The sequence below is a fragment of the Chaetodon auriga genome, chromosome 7 (assembly GCF_051107435.1).
Source record: "Chaetodon auriga isolate fChaAug3 chromosome 7, fChaAug3.hap1, whole genome shotgun sequence".
Lineage (NCBI taxonomy): Eukaryota > Metazoa > Chordata > Actinopteri > Chaetodontiformes > Chaetodontidae > Chaetodon > Chaetodon auriga.
In genome coordinates, this window is record NC_135080.1 from 8,789,038 (window position 1) to 8,810,513 (window position 21,476).

General features: G+C 44.6%; 1 protein-coding gene across 17 annotated transcripts; it reads right to left on the reverse strand.

Annotated features, from left to right (window-relative positions):
- Positions 1 to 224: 224 nt before the first annotated feature.
- picalmb (phosphatidylinositol binding clathrin assembly protein b) lies at positions 225 to 19,049 on the reverse strand. Of its 17 annotated transcripts, XM_076734404.1 has the most exons (24): positions 18,276 to 18,599; positions 12,787 to 12,929; positions 12,624 to 12,699; positions 12,430 to 12,532; positions 12,092 to 12,185; positions 11,817 to 11,928; positions 11,614 to 11,720; positions 11,488 to 11,529; positions 10,931 to 10,942; positions 10,266 to 10,351; positions 9,963 to 10,086; positions 9,742 to 9,875; positions 9,138 to 9,238; positions 8,810 to 8,962; positions 8,313 to 8,396; positions 6,388 to 6,480; positions 6,047 to 6,157; positions 4,965 to 5,081; positions 4,812 to 4,842; positions 4,609 to 4,708; positions 4,386 to 4,445; positions 3,401 to 3,505; positions 2,912 to 3,017; positions 225 to 1,698 (listed from the first exon to the last, which is right to left on the reverse strand). In XM_076734404.1, the coding sequence occupies exons 1-23, from the start codon at positions 18,403 to 18,405 to the stop codon at positions 2,925 to 2,927; spliced, it is 2,211 nt and encodes a 736-aa protein (XP_076590519.1). In that variant the 5' UTR covers positions 18,406 to 18,599; the 3' UTR covers positions 225 to 1,698; positions 2,912 to 2,924. The 17 variants fall into 17 exon arrangements, with proteins under 17 accessions (XP_076590519.1, XP_076590503.1, XP_076590504.1 ...); XM_076734388.1 differs by lacking the exon at positions 10,931 to 10,942 and having other exon boundaries at positions 11,479 to 11,529; positions 18,276 to 19,049; XM_076734389.1 differs by lacking the exon at positions 10,931 to 10,942 and having other exon boundaries at positions 18,276 to 18,833.
- Between the last annotated feature and the right edge of the window lie 2,427 nt (positions 19,050 to 21,476).

A 21,476-nucleotide genomic window follows, 5' to 3' on the forward strand; every position in this document is an offset into this window, starting at 1 on the left:
CGTCCCTCAGGTTTGAAAACCACTGCACTCACACCAAGGCAGCGTTTGTTTTAATTCATTAACAGTCTATTATCTCAAGAGTCGCTTGGGTGAAACACTGTTTTCTAAGCTTACACCAGAGTTAAGTCTGAGCCTCCCTCCTTTCAAAACTGTCCCTGAGCTGTACGACACGCTGCTCAAATTCAACAGATCCATCATGCAGGAATGAACATGCAGCGCAGTAGTTTGTGGAAGCTGCTCTTTATTTGTAAAAGAAAGAAAAGACTTCAGTCATTGTCTGCTACACGTTCTAATTACATAAAGAAAATTTCTGCGGAGACAAACGCAGAGAATATCCTGAATCAAACTTAGGTAGAGTCAAATTTGATTGAATTGCTTTCATATTTCATACATCTTTCACTTCTGAACTCAAAGAACAGTCAGTTTTTATATACACAGAGCGCCGATCAACAGCGCTCCTCCACGCCACCCTGGTCCTCTGGATCTTTTATACAATTAATTTACATCAAATCTGTGACCCTTCTCCCCATTAGCGTAGCGACGGCGAACCAGCAAGCAGACACACTCCGTCCTCTCAACCCCCCCCCCCCCCCCCCCCAACCCGCGGCCCGACTCCCGCCGAGGAACTGTAGTGTGGAAAGATGTGTGCAACATGAAGACAACTCTTTCACATTCAGAGTAAAGGCAGCCTTGAATACGGTCAGTGAGTCAATGGCATGCCAAGCTTAAAGCAAATGGAGCCCACCACCCAGTGCGACGCTTCAGATTCGTGGATGAAGTGTTTTTCTCAACTAGACAGGAAACTGATCCATTGCAGAAAACCCTAGGCACAGAATCGACTATATACTGTTAACTGACTCGTACTCTAACCCCTGCACTTAAGCACAACGGAGATCGTGGAATCTTTCAATCTAGTAAAAAAAAAATTTTTCTTAACACAAAACTCGTAGAATATTTAGTGCTCTATCATTCCGCTTAATAGGTGTAATTTATATAATAGCTATTTTTAACTCTACCTCTCAATGACGGTCTGAGATCCTTGTTTAATGCTGAAGCACTCCCACAGGTGTTCAATGTACTGTAGATTTTACATTATTTTTTTTTCCCCCAATCTTAAACCAATAATCATAAATAAATACAAACAACACACAAGGAATGTCTACTGTAAACACGGTAAAAAAGACAAAACTAAACAGGTGTAAACGCCATTAGCATCACTACTTAGTGACAGTTAAATAACTGCAGGGAATGGATGACTGATGATCGGATCAAGAAAGGGAAGGACCGCTCTGTTTTTTTTTTTTTTGCCTCCGCCCCCTCCCCGCTGAACATCAAGCCTTTACATCCAACCACAGTATGTCCAAATACATAACATCAAAGTTTCTCAGCACCCAGAACTATCTTTACAGATCACACTGTAAAATGGATAAGGAATCCTCTTTAAGGGGGTTTAGACAGCAGCATCACTCGACGTCTTGGACAAGTTACAGAATAATGGGTGTGAGCTATCGCCAAACGTCATTTGGACATGGTTACCATGGTTTCTGACAGCCGTTGCACCATTGTGTTCTTGACATGTCTGTATTTGGGGGTGTGTGAATGTTTCTCTGAAGAGTTAGGCTGCAACGAGGACAAAGCTTTGCTGCTAAGTGCTTCATCTTCCGAGAGACACTTTTCTTCAAATTACATGAACTGCATCTGCAAGAGAGGCAACAGAGGAGATCAGTGAAAGGCTGAAGTGTGGCGAGAAATAAGTGATGAGCAAACTGACTGTTCGTTAAGCCCTTCCCCTGAGCGGCACTGTCCAATCACGGGTTGAGCCATTTTTAGTCTTTCAAAATCAAAAACACAAGTTTAAGAGCTTTAAAGCAGTAAGGTATCTCAGCTAGCTATGTTAGCATCAACAGAAGCAAGCTGGCGTTACTTTCAAGGCCAAGGAGGACCATCGAATTATCAATGTGGCAAAATGAATAAAGAAAATGTGAGTTTTCATCAGCTGGTCTGGAGCGAATAAACGAGGTCACACGAAGCGCAGTTTAGTCACAAACTCCAAAGTAGTGACACTTTAGTCAAACACACTGGCTCGCTCTCCTGTAAGCCTTTTTCTCCTGCGGTTGTTGGAAATACTAACAAGCAGTTAAGCAGCCAAGCAGGGTTATGTAAGAACAAACAGTCTGACGTCACTCTCTGCTCATCACACGTGCAGGACTGACTCGCTCAGCTCTGCATTGCAAGAACAAAGCTGTTTCTTTTCAAACAGACCATCAGCTGGAGACGAGGACGACTTCTCTGCTGGGGCCTGTTAGCTTTTTAGCATGGCATCATCAGCCATTAAGAGCATAATTAAGACTCTTTTCGTCAGCTGGAGACAGAATTTTAACCAACTCATGAAGGTAACATTAGCTTGAAGAGCTAACTGGCTATTGCTATTGAAATTTGCCAGCATCAGTGACAATAAGCAGTCAAAATGAGACGACTTCCTCTGTCTGCATGTGTGTCCCATTGTTTCTATGAATATCAAATTGTAGCTGTTATCACTGTAAGCACATGTGCCACAAGAGAGCAGACGGCTTAAGAGGAGTAGCATCAGTAACTTAGGGGACAGAGCTTAGCCAACAGTCAGTTAATTGAATTCAACAATGGCTAAAAGGTTCAGAGAAAACAGGTCTGAACAATGTGTGATGACAGCGGAAGAACAAAGGGTCAGCGTGAGTCTGGCTACGTTAAAGACACCATGGATCCGTCAAAACAGGCAGAAATCCAAGCAACAAAAGGTCAAGATTAAACAGAATACATGAGAAAATTGCATGCCACGTCTAATCAGAAAGATACGTCAAGTAGAAACATAAGGGTGTTAGAACTGGGCATGACACGCATGCAGGTGCACCCGCAAGCAAAGAGCATGCTGTACCTAAAGAGATGCTCTACAAGAAATCCTTGAGAGAGAGGTGTGCAAACGGGTCCTGTCCGGGGGCTCGGAGAGGACTCTGGCTGGAAGGACTAGAGGCTGCGGAGGGCTATTTCAGGAAGAAATACAGGAAGTCGGAGGACCAGAGGAGAAGTCAGAGTCAGTACAGAGACTGAAGGCGGGATGAGATTAGTTTGGAGAAACTGTGACGTGTGAAAGAAGGGTTAATAAAAAGGAGTTCTTGGGGGGAAACCGGGGAGTCAAAACGAGGGAGATGATTCAGTTTTTTGTCCCTTTCAGCTCAAGAGTGAAGGGTCCACTGTTAAAACTGTCATCTTCTGCAGTTTTCACACTGAAGCCAACACAGTGACTAATTATGGTACACGTCAGCACAATGGATACACCTATTTACTCAACCTGATAACTGTGCAAATAGATACTGACTTCGTCGTGCGTCGGCTCGGTGGAGCAGTCAGACTGCCGAGCACCCACCTGAGCACTAGACACAGAGCCAAAGGGGTTGGGTGGCCTCATCACGGGCTGCGAGTACATCATGGTGGGTGGATTCATCATCCCCATAGAGCTCATTTGTGGAGGCTGCAGCGTGTTGCACAGAGACGACAGAGGTTATTTCAGTACCGGTGAATTTCACTCATTTGTGTTACAAATTTAAAGCCACTATGTGTGGAATTTAGATATACATGTATATGTTCATTTTTTGATTTCAGGATTTCTAATTTGGTCTGCAATATATCAGAAAACAGTGAGAACTAATCAGAGCCAAGATAACATATTTAAATGAATATGCAGCTAGAAAAACAGCCACATTTCAGAAAAAAATGCAATTTTTTTTTGCTCAAAAATGACTCAAAATTATTGCAGATTAATTGTTTCTGATTCATCTGAGTAATTTCTATACAACCACTGGGGGGCGCCAAACCAAATAAAATGTATTCTACACATAAAGGCCTTTTCTTCAACACAATTTAAGCTGCATGTGACAATATGAAGGCTGGTAAGACAAAACAACAAGCATCTGAAGACCAGTGCTAAAGAACAGGTGTACCTGCTGTTCTGCAGTGAAAAAAAAAAAAAAAAGGTTATCAAAAATTTTATTTTCATTTGAAAATCCAAAAATAAATAATAAAGGCAACCTTGTGCCTGCCAGCAAAATTAAATATTCATAAGCCGAGTGCACTTTAAATTAAAACTATTGAGAATTCTCCACCCTTCATTTTATTTATAAAACCAAACAAAAGCAAAACAATGGCTCACTTGACCCACTTTAAGTGCATTTCGTTAACTCTCTAAATAACAAGAAGCTGTGAAAAGCAAAGGGATTTACCTGACATGAACCGATTCAACAACATTAGGAACATAAAGCCCAATTCTTTGTTTCCAGGACTGATCAGAGGCTACACGCCGTCCCGAGACGCTACTACATCTACACATGCTGTATATTTGCCATCATACTGACCATGCCGTATCCCATCATGCCTGTGGGTGTGGTGGCAGGGAAGGCCATGATTGACGGTGGCTGAGGAGACACAAACAAGCCAGTGAGGATTTGTCACACAAATGACATCAAAAACAAATAAATATGCACAAAGCTGCGCGGCGCTGCGACGGCCGCGCTCATTTGACATTAAAGTAAGGCGGGAATATAGCAGAGGCACGACAGCCAAAAGTCTGCGTGTCACCATCGAGACGGGGTTCCAGGTCGTGGTCGGCGCCGCTCTGGGCTGCCAGTTGGTGCCGCCGGTCAGCCTCTTCTCCCCCGGCTGGCTCCAGTGGATGTCACTGTGGATTAAGACACTTGACGTTAGCTTGTAACGGCCCCGAAAGCACAAAGCTGCTGCAGAGCGGGCGCGTTCGAGCCGCACGGCGCCGATCCATCACTTACTTCTTCATCGTGCCGTTCCCGATGCCGAGGTCTGAAAGAGAAAATTCAGGAGGGGGGTTGGTGTTGGACGTGAATCTGCGGATATTTGGTCATTTGTGCTTTAATGAGCACGTGCTTTAATTAGAGCAGCTGAAAGCAAAGTGCCGCACTCACTGCCGACAAGGTTGGCCAGCGAGGAGTCAAGGTCATCTGACACCAGCTTCTCTGGCTGCTGACCGGACGGCTGGTTGGAGCCGGCGAGAGTCGGTTTGAGGATTCCCCCAGCGATATCTGAGGAAACACAGAGATAATAAACCCTCACGAGGTCAGAAACATTCATCCTGGACATATTGTTTATTTTATCACCACAGTTTGACCACGACAACAATCAAACGACTCTTTTTTTTCTCGCTCCGTCTCCGACAAAGTCTGATAAGATTGTGTACATATATTAAAATGTTGTCGATAAACGCAACCAACCCAAAACGGTGCATTAATCAGTGTCATTTTGTGCTTTTATTAAATAGCCGACTGTAAAGAGACGACAGGAAATGAAAAAAAAGGCCCCCAGCCTCGAGCCATTAACCGAACGCACTCATGCGACACTGGAAAAACATCACTCTTCAGCCTCTATTCACTCTCACATTCCTTCAAAATGACTTTTTCATCAAAACGCATTTCAGGATTTTTCTTCTAGGAATGAGTGTGAGGACACGGCGGCTTGCTACAAAAGGAGAAGCTGAGCAAAATCACTCCATTACATCCATTTGGACTTAAACGTAAGTAAACACTCAATAAAAACTAAATGAACAACCAAAACTGGACTTTCCCTCAGCTGGTCAAACACAGGACGACTGACACTGTGTACTTTTGGTCTGGTGGCAGATCCTAACATAGGAGAGGTAAAAATAGCGCAGAGAAGACAATGGTCTGTTCTTTTACAGGCGACTCGCGAGGCAGGCTGAGTGTTGCAGGTGTCTCAGCTCGGTCTGACGTCAGGACCAGATAGCGTGCGTCTAAAATCATGACTTCCCCGGTTTCTCTTCAGTCGGCTAAAGCTAGTGGTGACTCACTGTGATTTCCTTTGAGAGAAACGATATAATGGGTTGAAAAAAATAAATCACTGGACCGTGTAAACAATGCCTTTCAGATGGTTCCTCCTCATGGCCACTGACTCAGACCTGCAAACCGCATGTCTAAAAACACAGAAACCTGAAAGCTGCACATTCACTTCTATGTCCATGCAAAATCCTCACCATCGGAATTGAGGCTGTTGCTGCCGGCGGCTTTGGCTCCAAACACTGACTCAAAGTCCACCTGGAGTCCCCCTGCTGACTGCTGTGGAGGAGCCTGTGGCGTTGAGTATCCTTCGTAAGGGACGAGAAAGAAGACGGCTGCAGTCACAGAGCTGCGGTGAAATCTGAAAACTGACCAACGCTCAGACTTTCGGTTTCTGCACTGGCCCACGTTAAGTACAGTGTCCATATATCAATCACTTGTTACTTGAACAGAGAGCTGAATACCACAGCGTCCTCCGCAGAACAGAAAACTAGCATCGGTCCACTGCCGGAGAGACACACAGCCTTCAGTACTCTACCTCTGAATAGACCTGCTACGGTAGAGGGCTCAGTGGGGAAAGGAGCCTGGTGTGGGAGGTGCTGGGCAATGGACACTGGACCACAGAAGGAGTCTGACACGCCACAGGAAGCAGGAAGACAAAGAAGAGAGAGAGAGAGAGAGAGAGAGAGAGAGAGAGAGAGAGAGAGAGAGAGAGAGAGAGGAAGGAAGAGAGCAAAACGAAAAGGCATTTCAAGGCCAGGCCACAGAGACAGGTGGGAAATGACAGAAATACAGGCAGGAAAAAGACCGCTAACATGTCTAACAGGTTTGCAGTTGTTAAATCCTGGCTGCTTTAAGTATCAACTTAAGTCGTAGAAGGTTAAATAGTGCAGAACAGTACTGAAACAACCAAGAGGGAGGGATTTAAGGAAAGGTTTTGACATTAGGGGGAAATATTTGCATCCTTGCCGAGAGTTAGAGGAGAAGACGCGTCTCTCTCATGTCTGCATGCCAAACATGAAGCCAGCAGCTGAATTAGCTTAGAATAAGCACTGAAAACGGGGGGAAACAGCAAGCCTGGCTCTGTCCGGCTCTTACACTCATCAATCAACAGGTTACACTGACTGCGCCTTTCCAGGACGCCCCTTTCATGCCCAATCATGATACCATCACCTGTTACCAATGAACCTGATTACCTGTGGAATGATCCAAACAGGTGTTTTTGGATCACTCCCACCTCTTTCCCAGTCTTTAGTTGCTCCTGTCACAACTTATATGAAACATGTTGCTGCATCAAATTCAGAGTAAGCAGATATTTACAAAAAACAATGAATCTGATGAGGTAAAACATTAAATATATTGTTTTTGTGCTATTTTTAACTGAGTGAAAAAAAGGATGAGCTAATGATCACATCCTGTTTTATTTACAGCGTCTAGACCTATTCTCTGAATCATGGTTGCATCACCGACTGTATAACACACGGACGCAGTCTCGGTGAAGTCACCTACAGATTTCTGAGGAGCCACTGTGAAGCACACTGGCACCTTGTCTGCGTCTGACTGCACCAAACCACCAGCTAATCCAAAAAAAAGGGGCAAAGAGGTGGAGCGTGGGTGGAGCTGAGGTGGGCCGAACGAAGTCTGTTTGCTCAAACCTAGCTGTTAGCTGTCGATCAAAGCGGTCACGCCCATAATTAAGCATAACTTTAAGCCTTTAAGACCTGTTTTTGGAGCCAGCCTCAAGTGGCCATTCGAGGAACTGCAGTTTTTGGTGCTTCCATTTGCTTCAGCCCCAGAGGTTGCCACATAGACGGTATGCGCCTCATATAATATTCATTCATTCATTCATCTTCTATACCTGCGTATCCCTTTCGGGGTTGCGGGGGGCTGGAGCCTATCCCAGCTAGCAATGGGCGAGAGGCGGGGTACACCCTGAACCGGTCGCCAGCCGATCGCAGGGCTACATACACAGACACACAGACAGACAACCATTCACACTCACACTCACACCTATGGACAATTTAGAGTCACCAATTAACCTAATGAGCATGTTTTTGGTCTGTGGGAGGAAGCCGGAGTGCCCGGAGAGAACCCACGCATGCATGGGAAGAACATACAAACTTCACACAGAAAGGCCCTGCCCAACCCGGGGATCGAACCAGCGACCTCCTTGCTGTGAGGCACGCCTGCTGCACCACCGTGCCGCCCTCATATAATATGTGACTTTATAATGATATTCATGCAGCAGCAGACAAACTGAGAGTGTTATCAAGCTTCTCCTGTAACTCCAGTCATGAAAGCAAATAAGTGTAATTCCAAAAATGTCAAACTTTTCCTTCAATATTAGTTTATGTCCACAATTCTACCATTATATCAAAATAAGAGCCCTGGCGGTATTGAATAGGATCCTATGTTTGCCAGGGCTCAGGAAACATAGGCTGAGATGGCGAGCCATCATAGTACCTGAGACGGAGTGTTCTATCCGCACTGTGCGTTTGTAATTGGTTGAAACGGATGAGTTTGTGTCAATAAAGGGATTGTAACGATCTGGAGAATCAAAAATAGTGTTGGTAAAAGAAGAACAGGTTTCAACTTAAAGCTCTACGGCACTTTTGAATTACAATGCAACACCAAACTGTTCATTAAAAGAGAGGATGAAAGGTAACTGTAAAGCAAAATGGGTGTATGGCCTCTATAGGGGGACATGGAGGGTCCCGGCTGATACATAAGAGCAATTAAGAGGTGTTCTCTCGACAAAATAACACAATTTGAGCCTGGTATGAACTGCAATGAGGTGCACTGCACAGACAGAGAACAGAAGATCATTTAGACATTTGCACAAATCAACATTCAAACTACAGCAGCACAGTAAACATGCAGGCTAGTCATGCTCATCAGTGACTACAGAGAAATGAACGAGAGCGACAAGACTTCTGAGGAGAAACAAAATGAGTCGTTACCACCAAACATTTCATGACCAGATGTCCTAGAGGAAAAGCTAACACCGTCTGAAGACACGACAGGTAAGTGAGTGGCATCGACAACGAGTTTTGAGAGGAAAGGGTTAAGGTTTGGCATGGAATCATCTCCAGCTTCAGCAGAGGTGAAAGGATCTAGGCAGGCAGAGGAAAGAGAGACAGAGAAAAAGAAAAAGACAGAACAGAGTGGAGAGGAAGAGGTGGGCATCAGAGTCAGACAACAACAAGAGAAGGAGAGCATGCAGAACAAGTCACCCAAGTCCAGAAACACAGATGCTGGGTGGAGGCGGCGGAGGAGGCGGCTCCTTACCTGCCCACGCCGTTGCCACTGGGAGCCCCGATGAGCCCGACTGCACGGAGGCCTGGAAAGTTGACTGCAGGTCGAAGAGGTCGCTCTCCATCTTCACTGCACTGCACACGAAAAACGGGAACATTTATGAGACTTTACAAGCAAGGTTGGTGCAAAAGCCTGAAAAAATCCCTACATATTATTTACCTTAACCACCCTTTACTACCAGCTCAGCACCAAACAGCTAGCTGGAGAGCACAGTGAAGCATTTAGCAGCTAACGAGCCAGATATTTCCCTCAGGAGTTGGTGGAGACCAAAAACGGAGAGTCGATGTTGGACTTAAATTAATCAGGTGACCAGAAACACAACTCCCAATGAACGATAATGTTACTCTGCAACTGCGGGATGTCTAAATAAGCTGCTTAACACAGTGAGGGTGTGTTAATATCCTGTTTACAACTTGTCTCAGCTGCTACCAAGAGGCCAAAAAAAAAGGTAGAAACAAAAACGGGGTGGGGATGTTACAGGACTGAAAAAGTAGCTTGAGCATAAAACAGTTAAAAATTTCACTAAAACGTATATTTGAAAAGCGAGGAGCGGACACAGAGCAGGTCGAAGCAGTACCCGTTGGAGCAGCTGGGTGTGGAGAAGAGGTCGATGGCTGGTGCTGTGCTGATAGTGCCCCCGGTGGTGGAGATCGGCGATGTATCGGTGGTGGAGAAGGAGGGCCTCTTGGAAAGCTCTTTGAGCCGCTGCTCCTGAATGAGCGGGGAGGTTAGACTCAAACACAGCAGAGACACTGAAGACATGTTCGATCAGAGCTCCGTTTCAAACAGCACAGCTACCTTCAGAGCCTTGAGCCGGGCCTGCTCCTCTTCCAGAGCTGCCTGCTTCTCCCGTTCATCCACTTTAGTGAAAGACATCCCCGTGCTGGCCAACGATGAGACTGCATTTGACAGAGTGCTGGCCCTGCAGGAAAGACACAAATTCACAGTGGAGTGACTGATTTCTCTTCCATTTTATTGGTCTTTACTATTGCTTTTCCATCATTTTTTATCTCCAGTGTGCACTAGTCTCAAGCCGTCTTATTACCAGCCTCTCAGCTCAGTGTGAAGCACTCTGAAACGGTGATGGGAGGGTTAACGTACCTGCTGGCTGCAGTGGAGTCTTTGACCTTCTTGCCCTCTAAAGAGGCCAAGTGCTGCTCCAGAGCTTCCAGAAGGCTACTGGGAGCCTGTCATGACAGGAAACACACTGTCAGCAACTTCCTGAGATGCGGTCTGCATGGACATCAAGACTAGAAAGGACAGCGGTGGGCAACCAAGATAGACGGAACAGAAAACACTTCACGCCATGAAATAGACCACACCACTGAAACCAAGGTGTAGACGGCCAATTGATTTCTAACAATAGGAGGTGAATTTTTGCTCCACAAAGGTAAACTACCAGCTTTACGCTATTGGTTATCCACCACTGATCAATGACTGCATTCCAGCCAAAAAGCTACTTTGGATGAGAGCAACATCTGTGTGGGATGACGTACTGCACCATGGCACCTTCAACCAGCTGGGCGCTGTTGAACTGGCCGTGGCTAAGCACAACGGGGCAGCCATTTTACAGTAGATGAGCTACACTGGATCACACCTCAGTAACGTGAGCAAAGAGAACGGAATTTACCACAGCGAGCGTTTTTTCCTTCAACTGATTTTCACCACGATGTGGGAGACAGAGTCAGAGCAGAGGCATGCAAAGAGACAACACTGAAGCAAGTCACGGACAAACAGCAGAAGAAGAGTGAAATGATAGTACTTACACAAACTGTGAACTGAAGTGGAAAGATAAGGGGAAAATACAGAATATAAAGGTGGTGACAGTCAGAGGGGAATGCATTTACGCCGCAGTTCTCGGGGGGTGAAATATTTATGTAAAATCAGTCCCCAGCAGCACAACAGAGTGTGCGCTTCATTTTTAATGAGGGAACATCTAACTGTCACTGTGCAGGCTTACAGAGCGGGGCGCAATTACAGTGCTTACGTTCAAAACACCTTTATTTACTGTAGAGAGAAGGAGAAGGAGGGTAAGAAGAAAAAGGAGGAGAAGAAGAAGAAGAAGAAGAACAAGGAGAAGAAGAAGAAGAGGAAGAAAAAGGACAGAGAACAGGAGAAGAAGACCACCTCCTCTGGCAAACATGCGCTCAAGAAGGAACTCATGCAAAGTGTCGTATTTTAAAGAGCTGTTGTGTTGCGTGGGCTATACTCGACAGAGACAAAGCTGATGAAAAAAGAGGAGTCAGAGCTGGAAATAAGAGGAAGAAAGCAAGGAAAGGCTCTCAATTAAGAGTGGAGAAGCTGTGCGTTGCACTGCGCTCACCTGCGAAAGGTCCGGGATGTCTCCTCGATCGATGCCCACCTGCTGTTATGACGAGAGAGAAGACCGAGTTAAAATCTGAAGTTTCACAGCAGCAGGAGCATCTGTGAGGAGACGAGCCAGATGTACCTCTGCTACTTTGAGGAACTCTGATATCCGGGTCATTCGGGTGAGAAACTTCTTGTAAATATCCAAACCTTCTTTACACTGAGTCTTCTTCATGTCAAAGTATTTCTCTGTTTGGTGATTAAAAAAAAAAAAAAAAAACTGGAATGACCAACAGCAGAACGAAGAGGAAGCACAGAGACGGCTGAAAGTGGAGGCGGTCTTACCGAGCAGGTTGATAATGCCTTCATTATAAGCAGCAAAGAGCCTGATGGAGTCTTTGAAGAGGAGCATGAAGGCTGCATTGATGACTCCATTAGTCAGCTCGTTGGCATTGACCTGAGGGAAAGCAATCAGCCGACACATTTATCTCCTCGCCTCTCCGCTGTGATTTTGTTGACGTAGAAAAACAACGCGTGAACAGATCACACATCTCGCAATCCGCACGCTCCACACGAGCCTTCCGCTCGGCGAGCTGCGGGAGGCTTCACCTCAGACTCACATTGAAATCCAGGAGGGCGTCCATCTGGTTCTGAATGATGGGGATCGTCTTGAGCAGCTTCTCTGTGTTCATGGTCCTCATTACGCCGTCCACTCTGCGCGGACACGTGGCGAGCCGGAGCAGGAGGGGACACAGAGGAGAGAGGGGAGATGGAGAGGAGGCAGAGACGGATGAGCAGAGCAGTGCAGCTGCTAAAAGACGCTAACAGACGCTCGTACATATTTGATATTAATATACTATCACTGTAACGTTCAGCTGAGTTATAAAATACGATATATTAACCACTACTGGACACAGGTACTCGCAGACCTGAATGTTTATAGTGCAGAAGTTCTTACCCGCGTTTAACTTTTGTGAAGTCAAAGGCGACCTGTCTGTAAGAAACAGCTTTCTCGTTCAGGTATCGACTGTACCTCCTGATGAACGTGGACATGTCGTAACCTGGAACACAGAGCGGCGACACACACCTTCACATCGATCATTTCTCTTTAAATGGTGCAGAAATCCAGAACGACCACAGTCGAAGAGTTACCTTGTAAACCGCTTTTGTCCAAAAAATTACTGAGGTTGAATAGTGTGTTCCTTGAAGCCAAGTACTGGACGAAACGCTGCCGGAGGAGGGAAAAGGTTAAACACTCTGGATTAATAACTCATCGAAGCTCCGACGTGCTGAGAGGTTTTCTTATTCTCCTCACCTCGTTGCCATAGACCATGAGGTGGTGTGTGGTGATAAGAGACTTAAACACAACCACCCAGCTGGTGTTGGTGGTCCTCTCGAACAGCGAGTCGGCCAGCTGGGGAATGTTCACGTTCATCTCGTTGGTGCAGTGGATCAAATCTGAAACACAGAGAGAAGCTGGTGAGATCAGGACGCTCACGATGGTCAGATTCAAACTCGACACTCGAACACACCTGCGCCTGTATTAACGAGGCATCATGATGTCATCACCTTCACGCAAATGACGACTGTTGAAATATGTCGTAGAAATTATGCTTACGTGTATTTATGCTGATACCAACTGAAGATGAACTCGTTTAATCTGATGAATCGATCTGAATTTGTTCATTGTCCAAAGCTGCAACTCGAGTCAAATCAAAACGAAGTCTCTTTTCTGATGCATCGCGTTTCAAATATTAACACCAAAACGTGCAGGGACGCTGCTCGAGCTGTGAGACATCTCAAAATGTTTGCACAGGAATGAGACAGAGCTGAAGCGATCAATCAGTCAATCGACAATGAACTGTCCAGCTCCCAGCCTTTAATCCCACAATGATGTGATGATTTATTGTTGGCGGGACAAAACAAACCATTTCATTTCAATTGTGATTATTACATTTGTCACTCTCCTCTGACATTTCACAGAGCGAATGATGAATTGAGAAAGTAATCAGCAGATCAATTGATAATGAAAACAATTGTTAGCTGCAGCCCTAAATGTAAATATGACGCAGGTACTGTGTCGTGGTAATCTGTAGCTTGAGGGTTGCTTCTTCTGTTCAAGGCTCATCTGAAGTTACAGGAAGTGAAATTCTCAGAGAAGAAGAAGAAGAAGAAGCTCTCAAAGCCGTCGGCCCTTTAATGGTCAACATGGAGGACAGGGACTCAAAATCCAAGTCAAAGAACAACACAGAACGCGATCATTTCTACAGAGAAAGAGAAAACGAGGAGCTGGCACCTAAACGAGGGGCTGCTTCTGTGGCGTGGACGCGGTTTAGTGTTAGTTTAGTGTTTAGTGTTAATACAAACTGAACGCTTCCTGTGTGTTTCAAATTAAAAGCCCTCAGTGGACAGATGCTGCACTTTTTAACAAGGCTTTTATTGTGAAACATTTGCATGAACGTGGGCACTTTAATTTTGTTATTTTGAACCTGATTTTGATATTTTCTCAATTTGCAGCAGATCGAAATCTTATTTTCTTACTTCGACGTTAAACTTTAGATTCAACTCTAGACATAAATGTTAACATCAGCCCAGCCCTAATTGATACCGATCATCTTAATTGCTAATGGAAACACAACATCCATTTAGCAGACCAACATAAAGTGCAGGGCATTCAGATGTTAACCAGCCACGATCTGTCCCACTTCCTCTGCTCATGTGTTCATCCATGTGCTGGGTGAATGATGTTAGTCAAAGCAGTGCTAATGACCCTGCCATTCACCGCAGTGATCAGACTGACGGGGTAATTGGGCCTCCCTTTCTGTCCTATATTTGACTTTTCAAAAGGCGGGGGACTTTAAGTAGGACAGGATAACCTTCCAGAGAAGCAGCAGCAGCAGCAGCAGCGGCAGCAGCAGTTAGCATGGGTGGCTGAACTGCCCAGAGAAGAAGAAGATGATGGAGAGGAGACGAGCAGGGAGGAGGAAGAGGAATATGGGGGAGGCGGACGCTCTGACAGCACTGTCATGTTACAATCAGCCTGAGAAATATTCACAGTGGTTGACATTAATGATTTCTAGCCGAGTGAATTCACAGGACACGAATGCATTCATGTAAGTGTCATGATGCTGCTTAAGAGTGTGTAGAAAAACATTAATGCTACTTTAAAAAGAATCACTATGAGGCAGGTTGATGTGAAGGGAGCCGATATTTACAATCAACTCAGGATATCACTGAAAATACGTCCTGAAGTACACGCCTTTTATTTATGAGAATATTTTCTGGTAAACTGATGTAATGAACCGATCGATTTAGAGATAATTTTATGAAATAATATACTGTAGTATGATCATATTGTCATAGCACGACTCTACTTAAAGGTCCAGTGTGCAGGATTTAAAGGGACCTATTAGTAGAAATGCAATATGTTGTAAGTATGTTTTCATTAGCGCATAATCACCTGAAAATGAGACTTTAGCAGGCACAGCAGTGGAGAGTGATGCGAGGGTTGTTCAGTTGGTTGTAATCTGCAATCTCACCACTAGATACCACTAAATGCTACACACTGGTCCTTTAACGCTAGAGTTGGTAAGAAGCTTTTTTTTTGTATTTGTATACATGTTCTTCATATTAAAAAAACGGTTTTAAAAATCCAGTATCAGCATCTTCTGCAGGCCTGTAATAAACTCGTCCAAGCATTTCATTCAGCTCTCACTAGTCAGAGAAAGTGAAGCCAAGATTTCCCAATGCTAACATGCTAGCTTGACAGCCGTGAGTGCTAACAGCGACCATGTTTGTTGACTACGTTCATTATGATAATGTTTGGTGTTCTGTTATATATGAATGAGACATGAAGCAGTTTGTGATGACAGTGAAGCATGTGCGCGCACACACACACACACACACACACACACACACACACAGTTACTGTCAGGCCGGGTAGCCGATTCTTATCAGTATCATTAAAATATTGATTAATCATACTGATTACCTCTCGGGCTGGATATCAAACCTCAGCACTCTTTTGTTACTCATCAAAGTGTGTCTGCAGCCCTGATTATCAAAAGCAATCAGACCTTGTTTACTTAAAGGTTCCACGAGATTAACAGAGTTCTTACATGATTCCTCCCACCAACAGGTGGCGGTGACGAGCCGAGACACAGAGCAAAGAGCCAGCAGAGACTGTGAAGAAGAGAGCAAGCTAGGAGGTGTGGATGTGAACAATGCTGGTGCTAAAACCTGCCTTTGAAAATGTTTTAAACGTGGTTAACACATTTGTTGGAGCACAATAATTCACACAACGTGTTTTCTGAGAAACGCTGACTGTAAACATGTCAGATAGCGTCGTATTTCAATTAAAACTTTGCCAATTTTTGCGCATTTTTAACCCAAATTGTTCTAGGACTGCTTGTGTTTAGATGAAAAGTGCTTCTAGATCTGTCAAGTAATGTGATGAACAAATGTCATTTTGCTTTTGGCACAATAACTCAATCACAACAGCTGGTCAATCATTTTTCAAGGTAAAGCGTCAAAAACACCCCCTCGAATCAGAGGGTTTGTTGCTTTTCTTTGTCTTATGTGAGAGCGCTTTCGGACATTAAAGGGCATCTTTCACCATCTTCTAAGACCTGATGATTAATCAATTGCTTTGTGAAAGTATTTAGCAGACTGAACTGGACTGAATCACTGCTCAGCTCTTATTGCTTTGATTTAAACTTCAATACTGTTTTGTTGCCAAACAGAATCATGAACAAACAAACTGTTTACTGACAACAGCTTCACAAACTGTTCCTGAGCTCATGCTGTAATATCCTTTATCCAGTCATGTGTTCACAAAGTGGTGAACCTCGCTCCATCCTCGCTTGTGAACGACTGAGCCTTTCCAGGATGCCCCTTTCATACCCAGTCATGACACTATCACCTGTTACCAATCAACCTGTTTACCTGTGGAATGTTCCGAACAGGTGTTTTTGGATCATTCCACATCTGTCCCAGTCTTTAGCTGCTCCTGTCCCAACATGTTTGAAACATGTTGCTGATATCAGATTCAGAATATTTACAGATATTTACAAAAACCAATGAAGCTGATGATGTGACACATTAAACATACTGTCTTTGCACTGTTTTCAGTTGAGTGTAAGTCAAATGATCACACCCTGTTTGGAATCAGGGTTGTGTGTGCATCACATATCAGATATGAAGGCTTGATTGTCGATTAGATCATTGATGTGATGATGGATGATTGTCTCCTCCTACGCCAATATAAAGGCGAACTGAACTTCCAATCAGAACTAAAATGGTATAAAAATGATCTCTAGAATGTCGGCCCGCCCGTTGAGTCCGTTAATCAGCGCGAGCAACAAGTGGGTTTGAAATCCTTAATTACAGACCAGTAATTGTCCATAGACCGGACACCTGGCCTCACCCATACCTTGCTTTAACGTTATGGACATGACTTTTGTTGTGATGTTGTTGCACCGGGCTCAGACGCCTGGACTCTGACTTTTGGCATCCCGTTACCTTTTTGACACTACTCGATCGGACAGTATGAAAGTAGAAACAACTTGGTTGAAATAAAGAATATTTCTAATAGAAATTTTGGAATTATAAAAAATTAACTGCTTCTATTCTGTCAGACCACATTAAGCTGAGTTAAAGAGTCGATCTAAACCCCTGAAGCTAACTTCATCATCCACTCCTTTCCACGTAACAAGAGGACACTGTTCAGTCAGACTCAGTCACGATGAGCCAACCGAGCGTCACTCTGCCAGCTTTCACTCATCTCACCTCAGGGGAGTCGCCTGAGCAGCACAACAGGTGTGGAACCTGCAACTTTAGCATCAAGCCAAAATATTTCCCCATGACTGCCAGTCGGTTTGCTGCTTCGCTCCATAAGACCATCACCTTCCTCCGGAGCCTGAAGACACAGCACACACCTTTCTCCTGGACTCTGAGGATGACGCAGGGCCTTCATAAAACCACTTTCATTACTGCCATCATGCATTTGCGAGTGCAGATCGATGTGCAGAAAATCTACCGCTGCATCTGGAGGCACAGACGGGCACCGACTCCTCTGACAGGGAGCGCATCAGACTAATGATCACACCAGGATTTGAGCTCCTACGCTTGCGTCAGGGCTCACACGGGAGTCTGATGTCCTGAGTCAAGGGAAGGAAACTCCTCCTTTGTAGCCACAAGCTGCCATCTGTGCCCTCACAGTGTCACCTCATTGTGTGCGAAGCATCACCATTTGCTGAAGCAGACACTTGTGCTGCTGCAGGTGCGCCAGGATGATGGGAGATGATTGCAAGCTTTCCTGGAAATGTTAATTCAGGGCCTGTGAGTGCTGGGGCCCCTTCTTCCTCAGGCTCATTTATACAAGCTTTTCCTGTTAAGATACCAAATATCTGCTCATCCTCATGTGCTGCTTCGAGATCTTAACATCCAAGCTGCAAATGAATGAGTGAATATGAGAAAGACATGAGAGCTGGCTGAACAAAACCAGCCAGACGTGCTAGTTTGACAGCAACTGATGGCACAAAATGAATATATCATTACTTGTGGGCGCTCATAAAGCTTTCTACGGCTCTAAAACCGTCTTAATTACGCGTAGCGCCGTGTGAGCGAGGCCTGTCCTCGACGTAAAAACAATATAATCTCCATGACATGAACAAGCAGTAGCATATTAGCTTGTCCTGAGGCTTTGCGGCCTTGCAGCTCCTCCATCGCCATAACTCAGCGGCGTTTCGCTGCGGTGATTTAACTGGAAACACCGCTGAACCATAACAGAGAAAGGGTACTCACAGTCCAAGTGTTTCTTTTTGGGGCCCATGACTTCGTGCGTGGTGGCCTTGCACACTGTTTTGGACACGGCGGAGCCCGTCACACTGTGCTGGGCTGCAGTTATCCGGTCCGTAATGCTCTGCCCCGACATCTTCGCCACAACAACAACAACAATAACAACAACAACAGAAAAAAAACAGACTTTTTCTAAAAACTGAAGCCTCGCCTGGGTCTGTCTGCGGGCGCGAGCTTTGGAGAAAAAGAAAAGAAACCCTCCACCTCCTCCGCAACCTTGCCGGGACCCCCTTTTTCCCCCACCTTGGTGGAAATAACAATCAAAACTCGGCTATGGCAAACGCGGACCAGGGGAGGGCGGAATAAAGAGGAGCGGAGTCTGACAAGAGCGAAAGAAATGAAATGTCAAACTGTTTCGGCTCCGTCCACTTTCATTCAGATCTCAGGGATGCCGTGATTGCGGGATCCACTCGCTGACTCATCCGACCCGGGTCTCAGTCGCGCTCTCATCCCGATGTGGCACACCGGATCCCTGCGTCTCTCCTCCTGCCTGCCTCCGCCGCCGCCGCTCCTCCTCCTCCTCCTCCTCCTCCTCCTCCTGCCGCTGCCGCCGCTGCTCGGCTTTAAAGCGCTATGAAAGGAAAAAGAGCACAGAGGAGGGGAAATGGCGGGCCTGCTCCGCTCCGCGCTGCGCTCGGCACGCCGCCCTGCAGACCCTGGATCAGATCGTCCGCCGCTGAGCTCCCATAAGGCCCGCTGGGGTGCAGGTGAACAGCAACTGACCGCAGTCCAGCCGGCGGAGGCGAGGGAGGGAGGAGGGGAGGAAACGCACAAGTGCTCAGTCACAGGAGCGCCAGAGGCCTGGATGAAGGGATGAAGCCTGGTATCGATCGAGGAGTGGACAGAGAGCAGGCTGCAACAGGCCGACACCTCTCCACAGGGGGCCTTCACGGGACTTCACAGCTCTGGAAGAAAGACGTCGTGATGCTGCATCTTTGTCCAGATGTACACAGTCCAAACTCATCTTCATCATTTGCATCACAGATAAACTGACTTTTAAATGTCTCTAAACCAGAAATATCACATGTTTACATCCTTGTTTCCATATACAAGCATCCTGGTACATTAAAGCACATTTACACAAGTACGGTACTTAAGTCCAGTTTTGAGGTACTTGACTGAGTATTTCCTGTTTATGCAACTTCTACTACACTACTTCTACTACAATATTGTACTTTTTGCTCCACTACATTTGTTTAACAGCTTTAGTCACTTGTTACTACACAGATTCAGATTATTACTGCAAAATATAAATCAACTAATACAATATAGCGTATTATTACTGGTTAGCATACCCAGCAGTATATAAAGTAGCTGAAATCAGCCCACCTTTATCAGCTGCAGCACTAATTGATTGATAGATTGAACAAGTGATGAACATAGTAGTGCATCAATAATTATAAGCCAGTAATATTATGTATATTCTTAAGAAATGGGCCATTCTGCATAATGAGTACTTTTACTTTTGGTACTTTAAGTATGTTTTGATGCTAATACTCATGTGCTTTTAATTAAGATTTTGGCTACAGGACTTTTACTTGTAAGGGAGTATTTCTACACTGGTATTACTAATTTTACTCAAGTAAAAGATGTGAGTACTTCTTCCACTGCTGGGTCCAGGATGACACAGACTGCAGTTTCCCTCCATCAACCATAACTCTGATGAACTTAATCAGTCATAATGTGACAGAAAACCCCCTAAAATACTCACCGTGAGTATAAATGACATATTTTATAAGTAAGCACACATGTTTACATGCATACTGCACATCTCCACCTGCTTCATGTTTATAAAGTAATCTATTACAGTAACCATACAGTATTTAGTTGTCTTTATTGCAGCCCTGTAATCACATTTACAATTTAAAGAGACAGTTGACTTGTGTGCTGGGCATTGTTGCTTTTTATATACAGTTTACATGTACATCTACATACTATAAATGTACAGTATAGTTAAATGACTGAGTTCACCTGCCTCTGTTTGCCTTTGTTGTCCTTGTTTTTAGCTCTATGTCTGTTTCTGTCCTGTAAATATTGTTCTCTGTGTGCGTAACTTCTTGGTGAAGTTGCTTCTCTTTCTGATTGTGGTGTGGCAATATTTCAATATTTCAGTTTTATTCTATGATGATGAGACAGCGGTTCAGCTCAGAGAGACTTGAGTCTAAAAGTACTCATTATGCAAAAATGGCCTATTTCAGAATAATTTCTATTATATCGTTGGCTCATAACCATGGATGTGTAAGCATCACCAATGCTGCATCTGGTAAAGATGGAGCTAATTGTAAATAGAAATAGAACTGGGGAGCCTAATCTTTAATAATACATAACAATGACATGACAATAGTACAGTATTTGAGTAAATGTACTTAGTTACTCTCCAGAGCGGAGGCGTTGGCAGTAGAGGCTGCGGCTGACATGCAGTGTGACACAGTGAACACACGGGGGCAGCACAGCGCCACCAAACATAAAGCACACCATGTTGCTCGCTTGCAGACAGATTATCAGCCCACATGATCGAACCTCATGATCGAATGAAACTGACCCTCAAGTTCAACAGTCACCTCTGTGACAGCTCACGACTCTATACTACTATAAATTACACTTCAGGCTTTATTATTCTGCTCACAGATTAATGTAAACCAAATCAAATAAATGATTAACGTCACACAACATTAAATATAATAGATTAAGTATCCACAAATAATAATATATAATATATTTAGTATTATTTTTGGATACTTTATTAGTTTTTAAAAGAACATTAAATCATATCTTACTCTCATAAATACAAAAAAGTATATTTATTATATATAACAACATAAAGGTATGAATCTGCATTATTCTGCGTCTTGACTTCCTCAGTCCAAACGTGCGTATGTGGATATATGAACTGGATGAGACACACACATCGCTTGTTTCCTCTGAGTGATATCCTTGACAAGGTCACGTTAAAAGAAAAGCAGTGCTGTTCTCATGTTGTTCTCTTACAGGGTTGGGTTTCATACATAAACAATAAGTCAAGCCTGTTGTTTTCTCCTCTCACCTGGGAATTTTCACAAGTTTCCAGCCCAACAAAAGATGCAGACAGAGGCCTCTAGAAAATTCTTCTCACTTTGAAATAAACCTGATTTATTTATTTTCGTTTTT